Source organism: Salmo salar, chromosome ssa13 (assembly GCF_905237065.1).
Source record: "Salmo salar chromosome ssa13, Ssal_v3.1, whole genome shotgun sequence".
Classification (NCBI taxonomy): domain Eukaryota; kingdom Metazoa; phylum Chordata; class Actinopteri; order Salmoniformes; family Salmonidae; genus Salmo; species Salmo salar.
The window spans coordinates 3,786,223-3,799,989 of NC_059454.1; the positions used below are offsets into that span (position 1 = coordinate 3,786,223).

The window sequence follows — 13,767 nt, forward strand, 5'->3', positions numbered from 1 at the left end:
GACACATTTTGCTGTAATCTGTGAACCTCACTTTCTATTTTACATGAGCTGTGTGTGTGTGGTTAGTGACTGGTTAACACCTCGAATGCAGCTTGTTCATAGCTCACTTCCGCTCCTCGCTGCTGTTAGGGTGTGGTCAGTCACATGATGTGGGGAGAGGAGAGGAGAGGAGAGGAGAGGAGAGGAGAGGAGGGGAGGGGAGGGGAGGGGAGAGGAGGGGTAGGGAGAGGAGAGAAGAGAAGAGAAGAGAAGAGAAGAGAGGAGAGGAGAGAGGGGAGGAGAGGATGGGAGATGAGAGGAGAAGAGAGGAGAAGAGAGGAGATGAGGGGAGGGGAGAGGAGGGGTAGGGAGAGAAGAGGAGAGGAAGGGAGGGGTCCCGAGTGGCTAAATTGGTAGAGTATAACTCTTTCAATGCCAGGGCTGTGGGAGAGAGATGTTGGCTTATGTGTGTAGAACTGCATACTTCCTCTAGACAAAGCCAGAAGAACACAGATCAGACTCTCCCCAGTCCCAAGCAAACATTTCTACAGCAGTTCCTGTTAGCGAAATCGACCGTTAGACCGCCTGCTAACTGTTCAGTCATATACACTACGACATAGGCATTGTTGTGGGAGTGTATGACTGTGTGTTAGATAAATGGTTGTGTTTATTGGGGGTCGTGGTGTGTGTGTGTGTGTGATGAAGCATTCTTCAGATTCCCCCTGACCAGGCACAGAGACTCAGAGAGAAAACATTCCTCCTGGCGTGTTTCCATGTTACCGCTCCTGGCACTGAACTCCTTATTTAGGCAAAGACTGTCTGTCTTTAACCAGCACTCTCTCTCTCTCTCTCTCTCTCTCTTTATCCCTCTAGCAATTCTTCTATCCCTCTTTCAATGCTTCTATACCTCCCCTCCATCCCTCTATTAATCCCTCCATACCTCTCTATCAATCTCATTTCCTATCCCTTAATACCCCTCTCTCCCATCACCGATTTTTTTTTTCCTCCCTCTCTCTCTCTCTCTCTCTCTCTCTCTCTCTCTCTCTCTCTCTCTCTTTCATTTCTGTTGTTCCTCTACCCATGTTTATGTTCTGGTGAATAACAGGGAATGGTATAATACAGCTGTAGTCTATCAGGTGAATAACAGGGAAGGGTATAATACAGCTGTAGTCTATCAGGTGAATAACAGGGAAGGGTATAATACAGCTGTAGTCTATCAGGTGAATAACAGGGAATGAATAACAGGGAAGGGTATGATGAATGGTATAATACAGCTGTAGTCTATCAGGTGAATAACAGGGAAGGGTATAATACAGCTGTAGTCTATCAGGTGAATAACAGGGAAGGTAATTCTGAGTGTCTGATCATTGTCTGTCATGCCACTAGTGTCACTGATTACATCACTGAGTGAATACACCTGGGTTGTATTCAGGGAGGTGAAAGGTTGACATTATCCCATTCCCCTAGTTGACATACAATCTGTTTTACCTTATACCTGCCCATACCATAACCCCACCTCCACCATGGGGCACTCTGTTCATAACGTTGACATCCTATCTGTTTTACCTTATACCTGCCCCATACCATAACCCCACCTCCACCATGGGACACTCTGTTCACAACGTTGACATCCTATCTGTTTTACCTTATACCTGCCCATATCATAACCCCACCTCCACCATGGGGCACTCTGTTCACAACGTTGACATCCTATCTGTTTTACCTTATACCTGCCCATACCATAACCCCACCTCCACCATGGGGCACTCTGTTCACAACGTTGACATCCTATCTGTTTTACCTTATACCTGCCCCATACCATAACCCCACCTCCACCATGGGGCACTCGGTTCACAACGTTGACATCCTATCTGTTTTACCTTATACCTGCCCCATACCATAACCCCACCTCCACCATGGGGCACTCGGTTCACAACGTTGACATCCTATCTGTTTTACACACTACATTTACTGTTTATCTGAATGCGTCTGAATGCGTATGAATGCGTATGAATGCGTCTGAATGTGTCTGAATGCGTCTGAATGTGTCTGAATGCGTTGTCTGAATGTGTCTGAATGTGTCTGAATGCATCTGAATGCGTTGTCTGAACGTGTCTGAATGCGTCTGAATGTGTCTGAATGTGTCTGAATGTGTCTGAATGCATCTGAATGCGTCTGAATGCGTTGTCTGAATGTGTCTGAATGTGTCTGAATGTGTCTGAATGCGTTATCTGAATGTGTCTGAATGCGTTATCTGAATGCGTCTGAATGTGTCTGAATGTGTCTGAATGCGTTATCTGAATGTGTTGTCTGTGTAACAGAGGAGACTTGGGTGATGTGTGCGTGGGGCATGTGTGTTCGTTTGTGTGTGTGCAGGGCGTGTGTAGCACATGGGGATGAGTGAAACTTACTCCTCAGCCTGTAGAGTCCTGCTTGCGTCGCCTCATTAGCTAGATTCTGAGATGGCGTGTTTATTAGCTAGATTCTGAGATGGCGTGTTCATTAGCTAGATTCTGAGATGGCGTGTTCATTAGCCTGATTCTGAGATGGCGTGTTCATTAGCTCGATTCTGAGATGGCGTGTTCATTAGCTAGATTCTGAGATGGCGTGTTCATTAGCTAGATTCTAAGATGGCGTGTTTATTAGCTAGATTCTGAGATGGCGTGGTCATTAGCCTGATTCTGAGATGGCGTGTTCATTAGCCTGATTCTGAGATGGCGTGTTCATTAGCTAGATTCTGAGATGGCGTGTTCATTAGCTAGATTTTAAGATGGCGTGTTCATTAGCCTGATTCTGAGATGGCGTGTTCATTAGCTAGATTCTAAGATGGCGTGTTCATTAGCTAGATTCTAAGATGGCGTGTTCATTAGCTAGATTCTGAGATGGCGTGTTCATTAGCTAGATTCTAAGATGGCGTGTTCATTAGCCTGATTCTGAGATGGCATGTTCATTAGCTAGATTCTGAGATGGCATGTTCATTAGCCTGATTCTGAGATGGCGTGTTCATTAGCTAGATTCTGAGATGGCGTGTTCATTAGCTAGATTCTGAGATGGCGTGTTCATTAGCTAGATTCTGAGATGGCGTGTTCATTAGCTAGATTCTGAGATGGCGTGTTCATTAGCTAGATTCTGAGATGGCGTGTTCATTAGCCTGATTCTGAGATGGCGTGTTCATTAGCCTGATTCTAAGATGGCGTGTTCATTAGGTAGATTCTGAGATGGCGTGTTCATTAGCCTGATTCTGAGATGGCGTGTTCATTAGCCTGATTCTGAGATGGCGTGTTCATTAGCTAGATTCTGAGATGGCATGTTCATTAGCTAGATTCTGAGATGGCGTGTTCATTAGCTAGATTCTGAGATGGCGTGTTCATTAGCTAGATTCTAAGATGGGGTTTTCATTAGCTAGATTCTAAGATGGCGTGTTCATTAGCTAGATTCTGAGATGGCGTGTTCATTAGCCTGATTCTGAGATGGCGTGTTCATTAGCTAGATTCTGAGATGGCATGTTCATTAGTTAGATTCTAAGATGGCGTGTTCATTAGCTAGATTCTGAGATGGCGTGTTCATTAGCCTGATTCTAAGATGGCGTGTTCATTAGCTAGATTCTGAGATGGCGTGTTCATTAGCTAGATTCTGAGATGGCGTTTTCATTAGCTAGATTCTAAGATGGCGTGTTCATTAGCTAGATTCTGAGATGGCGTGTTCATTACCCTGATTCTGAGATGGCGTGTTCATTAGCCTGATTCTGAGATGGCGTGTTCATTAGGTAGATTCTAAGATGGCGTGTTCATTAGCCTGATTCTGAGATGGCGTGTTCATTAGCCTGATTCTGAGATGGCGTGTTCATTAGCCTGATTCTAAGATGGCGTGTTCATTAACCTGATTGTAAGATGGCGTGTTCATTAGCTAGATTCTAAGATGGCGTGTTCATTAGCTAGATTCTAAGATGGCGTGTTCATTAGCCTGATTCTAAGATGGCGTTTTCGGATGAGATGCTTGAAGAGGTTGGTCATGTGTGTTTGTGAGGCAGTTCGCGCCATATATGGGCCAAATTGTTAGGAAGTGGTATTCGCTAAGCAAGCAGCCTATGTATGTCCTATGTATGTCCTATGTGTGTGTCTCCATCTGTTTCTAAGCTCTGAGGCCAGCCAGTCTGCAGTAGGAGAAAGACAGCTCTAGAGGAGAGGGTAGCCAGTCTGCAGTAGGAGAGAGACAGCTCTAGAGGAGAGGGTAGCCAGTCTGCAGTAGGAGAGAGACAGCTCTAGAGGAGAGGGTAGCCAGTCTGCAGTAGGAGAGAGACAGCTCTAGAGGAGAGGGTCTGTCTAGTCTTCTTGTTATGGATGATACTGTGATTCATATTGTGGTGACAGGAGATGTGTCCCAAATGGCACCCTATTCTATATATTGTGCACCAGGGTCCATAGGGTAGTGCACTACTTTTGACCACGGTCCATAGGGTAGTGCTCTACTTTTGACCAGGGTCCATAGGGCAGTGCACTACTTTTGACCAGGGTCCATAGGATAGTGCACTACTTTTGACCAGGGTCCATAGGGTAGTGCAAGCCAGTTTGCGCTGCTCTGTAAAGGGAGTAGTACACAGCGTTGTACGAGATCTTCAGTTTCTTGGCAATTTCTCTCATGGAATAGCCTTCATTTCTCAGAACAAGAATAGACTGACGAGTTTCAGAAGAAATGTATTTGTTTCTGGTCATTTTAGCCTGTAATCGAACCCACAAATGCTGATGCTCCAGATACTCAACTAGTCTAAAGAAGGACAGTTATATTGCTTCTTTAATCAGAACAACAGTTTTCAGCTGCACTAACATAATTGCAAAATGGTTTTCTAATGATCAATTAGCCTTTTTAAAATGATAAACTTGGATTAGCTAACACAACGTACCATTGGAACACAGGAGTGATGGTTGCTGATAATGGGCCTCTGTACGCCTATGTAGATGTTCCATTAAAAATCTGCCATTTCCAGCTACAATAGTCATTTACAACATTAACAATGCGTACACTGTATTTCTGATCTATTTAATGTTATTTGAATGGACAAAAAAATGTGCTTGTCTTTCAAAAACAAGGACATTTCTAAGTGACTCCAAACTTTTGAACGGTAGTGTATATATATATTAAATGTTTATTTTCATTTTAAAGGTAAGCTTGAAATGGGCATGGTCTAATTCAGGGTTTCCCAAACTCGGTCCCGGTCCCCCTGCATCCTGGGTGCACGTTTTGTTTTTTGCCCTACACAGCTGATTAGAATAACCAACTCTTCATTAGGCTTTCATGATTTGAATCAGCTGTGTAGTGCTAGGGCAAAAACCAAAACGTGCCCCGGAGGATTTAGGATCGAGTTTGGGAAACCCTGGTCTAATTGACTGAACAACCAAAAACACACACTTAGATACAGTTGAAGTCGGAAGTTTACATATACCTTAGCCAAATACATTTAAACTCAGTTGTTTACAATTCCTGACATTTAATCCTAGTAAAAATTCCCTGTTTTAGGTCAGTTAGGATCACCACTTTATTTTAAGAATGTGAAATGTTAGAATAATAGTAGAGAGATTGATTTATTTCAGCTTTTATTTATTTCATCACATTCCCAGTGGGTCAGAAGTTTACATACACTCAATTAGTATTTGATAGCATTGCCTTTCAATTGTTTAACTTGGGTCAAACGTTTCGGGTAGCCTTCCACAAGCTTCCCACGATAAGTTGGGTGAATTTTGGCCCATTCCTCCTGACAGAGCTGGTGTAACTGAGTCAGGTTTGTAGGCCTCCTTGCCCGCACATGCTTTTTCAGTTCTGCCTACACATTTTCTATAGGATTGAGGTCAGGGCTTTGTGATGGCCACTCCAATACCTTGACTTTGTTGTCCTTAAGCCATTTTGACACAACTTTGGAAGTATGCTTGGGGTCATTGTCCATTTGGAAGACCCATTTGCGACCAAGCTTTAACTTCCTGACTGATGTCTTGAGATGTTGTTTCAATATATCCACATCATTTTCCATAATTTAAGCTAAACATGATAGATGTATGTATATATATATACACATGTATGTATGTATGTATGTATGTATGTATGTATGTATGTATGTATGTATGTATGTATGTATACATACATACATACATACATACATACATACATACATACATACATATATATACACATACATATATACACGCATATATTATATATATACACGCATACATATATATATACATACATACACGCATACATATATATATATATATACGCATACATTATATATATATACATGCATACATACATACATATATACATATATATACACATACATATATACACGCACATATTATATATATATATACGTATACCTTATATATATTCACGCATACATTATATATATACGCATACATTATATTATATATATATATATACACGCATACATATATACACGCATACATATATACACGCATACATTTTATGTATATATATATATATATATATATATATATATATATATATATATATATATATATATATACGCGTACATTGTATATATACATATATACACGCATACATTAGATATATATATATATATATATCATGTTGATCTTATTAAAGCAGAAGATCATCTGTAATGTCTGGCTGTTTGCTGAAGACTCATTGGTCCTGCTGTGTAGGATAGAATACCCCGCAGCTCTTCCTGGCTTGGTGTTCTAGATCATTACAAGCTCTTGGTTTGGGAGTCTAGTCAGTCATTCCATGCCCATCCCATGTTAACTTGATCTGTCTGCATGATGTGGGAAATCTGCATTTATTTTCAGAATATTTAGGAAGCTGGTTAAATGATCTTGTTTTGTGATAGGCTATACTTCTGGTAACATGAGTACAGGCCTAACCTTACAATTACAGTAATATGCGAATGAAGGGAATTGGAACTTCTCTACCCCAATTCTCTGTATAGTTTACAGAGGCGTCACCAGCGGGACAAACTTAACTCTCATTGACTTTTCTGTTCTTATAAAACTCTACAAAGACACAACTCCAGGCGATCCATTCTTTTCACTAGTTCTCATTCCTCTCTTTCTTTTATCCCACAGCCACAAACTTAAGCACAGCAGCGAGACAGAGAGAGAGAGAGAGAGAGAGAGAGAGAGAGGGAGCGGTCGTCCAACAGACTCCACCTCTAAACCCCAGCCAGTGAACAGAGAGAGACCCGACGGCATAAAAATGAGTGGTTCCCACCTCCGCCAACACCAGTCGGCCCAGCCTGCATTCAACGCCCTTTCCCCGGACAAAGACGCAGACATGCCTGCTACAGAGAAGGACCTTGCAGAGGACGCGCCGTGGAAGAAGATCCAACAGAACACGTTCACCCGCTGGTGTAACGAGCATCTGAAATGCGTCAACAAACGTATCGCCAATCTCCAGACGGACCTGGGAGACGGGTTGCGGCTGATCGGACTCCTGGAGGTGTTGAGTCAGAAGAAGATGTTCAGGAAATACAACCAGCGGCCCACTTTCCGACAGATGCAACTCGAGAACGTCTCGGTGGCTCTCGAGTTCCTAGACAAGGAGAACATCAAGCTGGTGTCCATAGGTGGGTCAGAAAGTTCTTCTGTAACGTTATATCATGCTGATGTTGATGGGTAGATGACTTAATTCAAGTGTAGTCTACCCTACCATGTAGCTGGGGGGAAGCGTTCAGTTACTATAGAATATAATAACGCTCCATAGTTGGCCTACTATAGATAGACCTACTGTGGTCTACTTTACATCAAGTTGGTGTCCATAGACGGGTCACAAAGTTACTATAATTAGGCTGTAGTATGCTAATCTATTGGCCAAGGTATTAACATCAAGCTGGGCAATTCCATACCAGTGTGATCCGAAAATAGTTTTGGTATCAGATCGTTTTGGCAATTCTTATAGACACTTAATTGGGAGGAAGGATGTTTGATATGCATTTTACATTTGTATCACAAACCATTTTTGAGAACAATGATGCAATATGGGGACTTTTTTTTAATTAAAAGCTCCTATATGGGCCTCCTGTAAGACCCTATGGGCCTCCTGTAAGACCCTATGGGCCTCCTGTAAGACCCTATGATTATCCAACAGTATGGAGTTACGTTTGTGCCATTAATATCACGCAGAACTACTGAAGTCGAGAACATTTTAATATTGCAAATAAAAGGAATGATATTGAAAGTATAATATAAAGGAAATAATCAAATTGTAAATTAATGCAAAAAAATATTTTTTTTGTGAAACATTTCCAATGATATTGCAATCAAAATCCTTCCTTTTTGTCGGCAATCTTCCCCATTTGGTTATGTTCCCCTGGCTTTTGCTTTCGCTGGCTTTTTTGTTGCTGTTGCTTGTTTTTTTCATTCATTCCAGCAGCATCCCACTGATGGCTTGCCTCTGAAGCTAAGCAGGGTCGGTCCTGCTCAGTCCCTGGATGGGAGATGGCAGTCATGTAAGGATATGGAAGTTTGTATCTGTCCCTTGATCAGTTTGCAGTGCATTGTGGTTGAGCTAATGTTGTTCCTAGATGGTAGACGGTAGGCTAGATGATACACTAGGCGGGTGGTCGTGGGCCAGAACATAATTACAAATCATTTGTAGACTGCAAATTGACTACAAGAAGCCTAAACAGATATGTTTGCCTGAAACATAATCATTTCAAACCTTGCTTGAATTTCTATATGATCACGTCTCTTTATTATCTGTGGGAATACTTGGTTACAGATTGCTTAAATTAAAGTCACTTGGAGCTGATTTCCTGGTGTTTTTACAGTCTTATGTCCAACAATGAAAATTCCACACACAAAAAAGATATATATTTAATTTTTATTAACTTGGTGGTTTGAGTCCTGAATGCTAATTGGCTGACAGCCGTGGTATATCAGACCATATACAATGGGTATGTCAAAGCATTTACTTGTACTGCTCTAATTAGGTTGGTAGCCAGTTTATAATAGCAGTAAGGCATCTCGGGGGTTTGTGGTCTATGGCCAATATACCACGGCTAAGGGCTGTTCTCGGGAAATAACGCAACAGCTTTGACTCATTATTCTAACGGCTCTTGTTGAGTCACATGATCCACTCTAGAGATGAGAGGAGTGGAGACATCCCTTGTTTCACTTCCTCCTTTTCACGTGAGGACCACACCCTTCAATTTAACCAACTCTCCCTTTCTCATTCTCTCAAGTTTTAATTAGTTGGATGCACATGGTATACACCGGGAGAACGTCGTCCAACCAAATGCTTACTTGCAGGTTCTATCTGGACAATGCAACAACAATAAGACATAATAAACGATAAGAACGGGAACATTAAGTAAATAGCTCGAACTGAGTTGTAGTAAGTCTGGTCGCAGCAGTTGTGATGTGTGTGCGTGGTGGTCAGTCAGTTCAGTTCAAGTGTTCAGCAGTCTGATGGCTTGTAGATAGAAACTGTCTCTGAGCCTGTTGGTGTTAGACGGTAAGGGAGTGAACAGCTTGTGGCTGGGGTGTGTGAGGTCCTTTACGATGCCGCGGGCCTTCCTCAGGCACCGTTTAAGAGTACATGTCCTGGATGGGTGGGAGCACGGTCCCAGTGATGTTCTCGGCCGTCTTCACTACTTGATGAAGGGCCTTGCGGTTGTGGACGGATCAATTCCCATGATGCAACCGTTCAGGACGCTCTCGATGATGCAGCGGTAGTATTTGGAGAGGACCTGGAGCAGTATGCTGAATCTCTTCAGCCGCCCTAGGAGGTAGAGTCCTTCTTGACTCTCTACTGCAGTCCCGTTTATGTGGAACGGGCATGTTCCCTCCGCTTCCTGGAGTCAACAATTTTGCTAAGGTTGAGTGTGAGGTTGTTGTCCTGACACCACAATGCCAGTTCACTAACCTCCTCCCTATAGGCTGACTCGTTGTTGTTGTTATCAGGCCTACAACCGTGGTGTCGTCAGACTTCATGATGGCGTTGATGTGCGGTCGAACAGGGAGTACAGCAGTGTGCTTTCTCTCTCTCTGTTAAATAAAAAAAAATCTGTCTTAAATATTATCGTTTCTGATTTTCCATAGACTAAATAATGTAAATGATCATTAGGTAGAGCCCTATAAAATCAGTTCTTGCCAAATTCCATTTTGTTTTTCCAGGCTTCAGTTTTTCAGGTTTTTGCTCTCAAAATCACACTTTTGGAAAAAATTCTCTATATACTTTCTCTCTCTACCATCTCTCTTTATACTCTCTATTTCTCTCTGTCCTTCTCTCATTCCTCTGTCCCATCTCTCCCTGACATTGTAGCTGGTGGTTTTGATATAAAAAGCAGCAGGATCGATGAGTTGGCCTGGTAACATACACTATATATACAAAACTGTGGACACCCCTCCAAATTAGTGGATTCTATTTCAGACACATAGTTGCTGACAGGTGTATACAATCAAGCACACAGCCATGCAATCTCCGTAGACAAACATTGGCAGTAGATTGGCCTTACTGAAGAGCTCAGTAACTTTCAACATGGCACCATCATAGGATGCCACCTTTCCAACAAGTCAGTTCGTCAAATTTCTGCCCTGCTAGAGGTGCCCGGTCAACTGCAAGTACTGTTATTGTGAAGTGGAAATGTGTAAGAACAACGGCTCAGCTACGAAGTGGTAGGCCACACAAGCTCACAGAATGGGACCGCCAAGTGCTGAAGCGCATAGTGCTCAAAAATAGTCTGTCCTCAGTTGCAACACTCACTAAGTTCCAAACTGCCTCTGGAGCAACGTCAGCACAATAACTGTTCTTCGGGAGCTTCATTAAATGGGTTTCCATGGCTGAGCAGCCGCACACAAGCCTAAGATCACCATGTGCAATGCCAAGTGTTGGCTGGAGTGGTGTAAAGATTGCCGCCATTGGACTCTGGAGCAGTGGAAACGCGTTCTCTGGAGTGATGAATCACGCTTCACCATCGAATCTGGGTTTGGTGGATGCCAGGTGAACTCTACCTGCCCCAATGCATAGTGACAACTGTAAAGTTTGGTGGAGGAATAATGGTCTGGGGCTGTTTTTCATGGTTCGGGCCCCTTAGTTCCAGTGAAGGGAATTTGATTTGATTTTTGATTTGAAATCGTAACACTACAGCATACAATGACATTCTAGACGATTTTGTGCTTCCAACTTTGTGGCAACAGTTTGGGGAAGGCCCTTTCCTGTTTCAGAATGACAATGCCCCCGTGCACAAAGCGAGGTCCATACAGAAATGGTTTGTCGAGATCGGTGTGGAAGAACTTGACTGGCCTGCACAGAGCCCTGACCTCAACAGCATCAAACACCTATGGGATGAATTGGAACGCCAACTGTGAGCCAGGACCTAATCGCCCAACATCAGTACCCGACCTCACTAACGCTCTTGTGGCTGAATGGAAGCAAGTCCCCAGAGCTATGTTCTAATATCAAGCCTTCCTAGAAGTGTGGAGGCTGTTAAAGCAGCAACGAGGAGACCAATTCCATATTAATGCCCTTGATTTTGGAATGTGATGATCGACGAGCAGGTGTCCACATACTTTTGGTCACTCCATAAATAACGGCAGACTTAATGAACATGGTATTTCTGACTAGCCACTCAACAATCACAGGAACCGTTCTGTCAGAATGTCTATCAGTTAGACGCTCTGCCGGGAACACCGGCTCGCTGGGAGACGCTCTGCCGGGAACACCGGCTCGCTGGGAGACGCTCTGCCGGGAACACCGGCTCGCTGGGAGACGCTCTGATAGCTGTCGTTCTAATGGAACGTCTCTTTAGTTAGAACATCCTCTGATAGAACAACAGCTAACTAAAGAGACGTTCCATTAGAACGACAGCTATCAGATAGCTGTCTGTATGACACACCTTTAAACCACTTGAAACTTGTTGGTGTGTGATATAGTAGTTTGTACAGCATGTTCCATAAAGCAGTGTGTCAGTTGGGATGTGTCTTCTCTCTGAGCCAGAGGAATGTGGGTGGGTGTCGGTGTGCGTTTTTCACCCCCCCCCCAGTTATATTTCACTTGGCCTAGCAGTGCGTGTGTGAGGAGAGGCAGTGATGAACAGTGCATATTTAAACACTACAGGACAGGCTGAACTGTCAAGCACATCATTGGAAATCACATTTTTTATTTAAGAATCCTCTCCTCACAAATGTGCTTAGAGGCACAGAGCCACCTTGGAGATGAGTCTATTAGATTATAACGGTTAGCTTCATTCAGAAGGCAGGATGTTAAGGTTACTACAAGCTCCACTCCTTTTGATCTACGTGGGATTTTTGGAGTAGCGGACATCTTTTGCTAACACGATATCTTCGCTAGGCCCACTTCCATTCCCACTTAATTTTGTCAAAACAAGTAAGAGTCACCTTCCCTTGCTAGTATTAGCTAGCTGGCAACCTGGCTAGTTGGCTTTAGCCGTTTTAGCTAGCTACCCACATCTCCATGTGAAAGCTTTTGTTTAATTTTTTAATTTCTTTTAATAAATATGCCCTGGAAAATATTTACCATTTCATAATAGCCTCTAATCAATCACTAGTTATGACTACTAAACAAAAAACCAAAGAATCCATCAAAGGGTTTGGATTTTCATTTATTGAAAGAAGTTGTTTTTTTTGCTAGCAAGTTGGCTAAACACTGCAAGCTAGCTAGCCTTAGCTTCCCGCATCTCATGTGAAAGAATCTGATTCATAATTTTAATAAAATGCCCTGACAAATATTGTTCTACTTACCAGTGTAACCTACAACATTTATACTGATTATTTTGATTATGCTGCTTCAAAGTATTCCCATATCAGCTAAAAATAAAATCATTTAGTTTTAGTCGTGGAAAGGAAAATGACACCTGGCTATCTGTTTAAGCCTAGAATAACGGTATCACTTCTAAACTAAATACATGGGGGGGATTCTATAATGCTACAATGTTTGTTTGAACAGTCGCTGGTTATCAATGCAAAATAGGTTGCTTATTTAATGCTGTCTTGGTTTAGCTTGGCAATCTTGAAGTTTTAAGTGATTTTGAATTTGATTAGCTTTCCTCATCGCCATGTGAAATAATCAGATTTATAATAAAATGCATTGGTAAGTATTTTTTTTTAATACTTAACCTACAATGTTATCCCAGTTTGCTGCTTCAATGTATTCTCCCATATCAGCTAAAAAAATAGGTTGTGTTTTGGTCATGGAGAAAAAGCCTTTTTTTTTTTTTTTTTTTTTTTTTACCAGTAGCCTAGAATCACTAGTATTACTTCTAAACCAAATTCATGTTCGGGGGGATTCTAACAATGTTTGGGTTATTGTTGAAACAGTCACTGAGATTCTATTTTCTTATTATTGCAATATGGACTAGTTGGATGTATAGCCTATAGATCAGATCAAGGAACCAAGCGAACTTCCTCGCCTACACAGCCCCCCCCATGGCGACGGAAGGGATGATGCGGCACGTTAGTGTTCATGTGGCATGGGAGTACGGCCACTGCCCCTCTTGTGTCGACAACCGCACCGCATCGGCTCTGTTTGCGTGTTCTGTGGAGACCTCTCTCTCTCGTGTATGTTCACCTGGTCCAAGTAGAGGGACAACTCCCTGGAAGGAAGAAACCTTGTTGTTATGGACGGTGGAGGACAACTGGCTGTTCCAGCAGAGGGGGGACAGGAGAGGGGTAGGGCTGGGAATTACCAGGGACCTCACGATGCGATATCGCCATACTGGGGGACCTCACGATGCGATATCGCCATACTGGGGGACCTCACGATACTTGGGTGCCGACTATGTATTGAATTGCCGGG

At 42.7% G+C, this 13,767-nt stretch overlaps 1 protein-coding gene across 7 annotated transcripts in view; it reads left to right on the forward strand.

The window, feature by feature from the left end:
• LOC100380643 (filamin A, alpha (actin binding protein 280)) overlaps positions 1-13,767 on the forward strand; it is a 74,516-nt gene that overhangs the window by 2,892 nt on the left and 57,857 nt on the right. For all 7 annotated transcript variants that reach the window (XM_045692812.1, XM_014134249.2, XM_014134251.2 and 4 more), the window contains exon 2: positions 7,077-7,576. In XM_045692812.1, coding sequence (XP_045548768.1) covers positions 7,207-7,576 — 370 coding nt within the window. In that variant the 5' untranslated portion in view covers positions 7,077-7,206. The remainder of the gene's footprint in view (positions 1-7,076; positions 7,577-13,767) is intronic.